The sequence below is a fragment of the Gossypium arboreum genome, chromosome 8, assembly GCF_025698485.1.
Source record: "Gossypium arboreum isolate Shixiya-1 chromosome 8, ASM2569848v2, whole genome shotgun sequence".
NCBI classification, from domain to species: Eukaryota; Viridiplantae; Streptophyta; class Magnoliopsida; order Malvales; family Malvaceae; genus Gossypium; species Gossypium arboreum.
Genome location: NC_069077.1, coordinates 24,889,720 through 24,891,791, shown reverse-complemented (window position 1 = coordinate 24,891,791; position 2,072 = coordinate 24,889,720). Strand labels below are relative to the sequence as shown.

The 2,072-nt window shown below is 33.3% G+C and overlaps 1 protein-coding gene across 1 annotated transcript; it reads left to right on the top strand.

Annotated features, from left to right (window-relative positions):
• The first annotated feature begins 253 nt into the window (after window positions 1–253).
• LOC108469289 (LIM domain-containing protein PLIM2b) lies at window positions 254–1,837 on the top strand. Its single transcript, XM_017770184.2, has 5 exons — window positions 254–562; window positions 650–749; window positions 895–917; window positions 1,004–1,093; window positions 1,494–1,837. Exons 1-5 carry the CDS (start codon window positions 428–430, stop codon window positions 1,767–1,769), a joined length of 624 nt encoding a protein of 207 aa, XP_017625673.1. The 5' UTR covers window positions 254–427; the 3' UTR covers window positions 1,770–1,837.
• The last annotated feature ends 235 nt before the right edge of the window (window positions 1,838–2,072 follow it).

The following is a 2,072-nucleotide window of genomic DNA, read 5'->3' as shown; positions in this document are numbered from 1 at the left end:
TATTTAATTCAATAAAAAAAATAGATGATGCTAAACTTGCTATGCTAGCAAAAAAATAGCTAGCTCATATGTTGCTTCATCCAAATTTGGCGGTCAAAAAGAAGGAGCCTTGTTTCTCTCCAGTTCAACAGGGTTTCCATCCACGTTTAAGACATTAACATCCCAAATTTCCCACATAAATGTCGGGATATCCAATCACGTGTCCTCCAATCGCCACCTCAAATGCATGAAAATTCCATTATAATCTGATATATATCAGTGTTTTTATAAACAGAGCGAGAGGGTTTTATTTTTAACAAAGACGACAACAGGGCAAGCTTGCTTTTCCTTTTATTTGTTCCTCGGACCTGTTGTTTCAGTGCATAGTTTTTTCTTCTTCTTTTTTCTTTTAAACATCTTCAAAAGAGTTTCTCAAATTCAAACGAAAATGGCATTCACCGGAACATTGGACAAATGCAAGGCTTGTGACAAGACCGTTCATGTTGTGGATATGTTAACTCTTGAAGGAGTTCCTTACCATAAAACTTGCTTCAAATGCAGCCATTGCAAGGGAAACCTTGTGGTATGTTTCTTGATTTTTAAACCCTTTTGAAATTGTCTTTTTATTTATTTATTAATTCACATAAAATATGTATTTTGTCCTTCTCAGATGAGTACTTATTCTTCTATGGATGGAGTTCTTTACTGCAAGCCTCATTTTGAGCAATTATTTAAGGAATCTGGCAATTTCAGCAAGAATTTCCAAACATGTAAATAACTAATACCCAATTTTTTTTTCTCTCTTTCTCTGTTTATGACCATAATTCGAAACCTTTTTTTTTTTTGTTTGCATAAATTCGTTTTTGACCCTACTGTAGCTAACAACTTTAAATTTCTTGATTATCACTTTTGCAGCAAAGGAAAGGCAAATTGATCAGGTATATTTTCCTTCCTTTCTATATTTTGCACTTTGATTAGACTCATTTAGTATTTTGATGACCAATACTCGATATCTCTTTGTTAGGTGAAGACTCCAAACAAACTTTCATCCTTGTTTTGTGGAACCCAAGACAAGTGTGCTGCATGCCACAAGACAGTGTACCCATTAGAAAAGGTTCGTAAATTCTTTTTATATGTCTTCATTGTAACGGAAAGATTTCATTAAGTCAATCATTATGAACAAATATTTCGCTCAATCAACTTTAGAAATATTCTCATCAACATCTCACCTCATCAAATGCTACATGACTACAGACGTGTGGACTATACGCAATTGACACATAACCCTTACAAGCTAATAGAAGACTTAGTTGAGGACACTCACTCTCAACATAATAGAAAGCTAAGAGAAGAGAGAGAGGGAGCTCCTCTTTCCAACTCCGAAACTTTCAACCGTTATTTTTTTATACGATTATTAGTCTCTATGTGTGGCAGTTTATATTTATTTATCAACACTTGTAAAATTATTTATGTAATGATGCATAAAATTAATATGTAATTTAAACCACTAATAGGTGACAATGGAAGGGGAATGTTTCCACAAGACATGCTTTAGGTGTGCCCATGGAGGGTGCGCATTAACACACTCTTCGTATGCTGCTCTAGATGGGGTCCTCTATTGTAAACACCATTTTGCGCAGCTTTTCATGGTGAAAGGCAACTACGCCCATGTCCTCCAAGCGGCTTCCCACAAGAGAAACAATAGTTCTGCATCTCCAAAATTAGCTGAAAGCCAAGCTGATCAACGAGAAACCGCCGCTGATGAAGATGACTCTGAAGACAAATCTTAATTAATTATAAATTTTTAATACACCACCATGGTTTATTTATAAAATCCCAACATTGTTCTTTCTTATTATTATTTTAGAGTTGTATTTTTAATTTTTATTTTACTTTTGATATTGTTTGAAAGGGTGATAGATCATCTGATCATTAAAGTTGAACATCTTGTTCGATTTGTTCACGTTTTGTTTTTTGTGTTGACTTGTTATATATATATATATATATATATATATATATATATATATATAATGATATTTGCAATGCATTCTTTTTTTAGGGATTTCAATTTTTTTGTGACTGGAATTTGATTT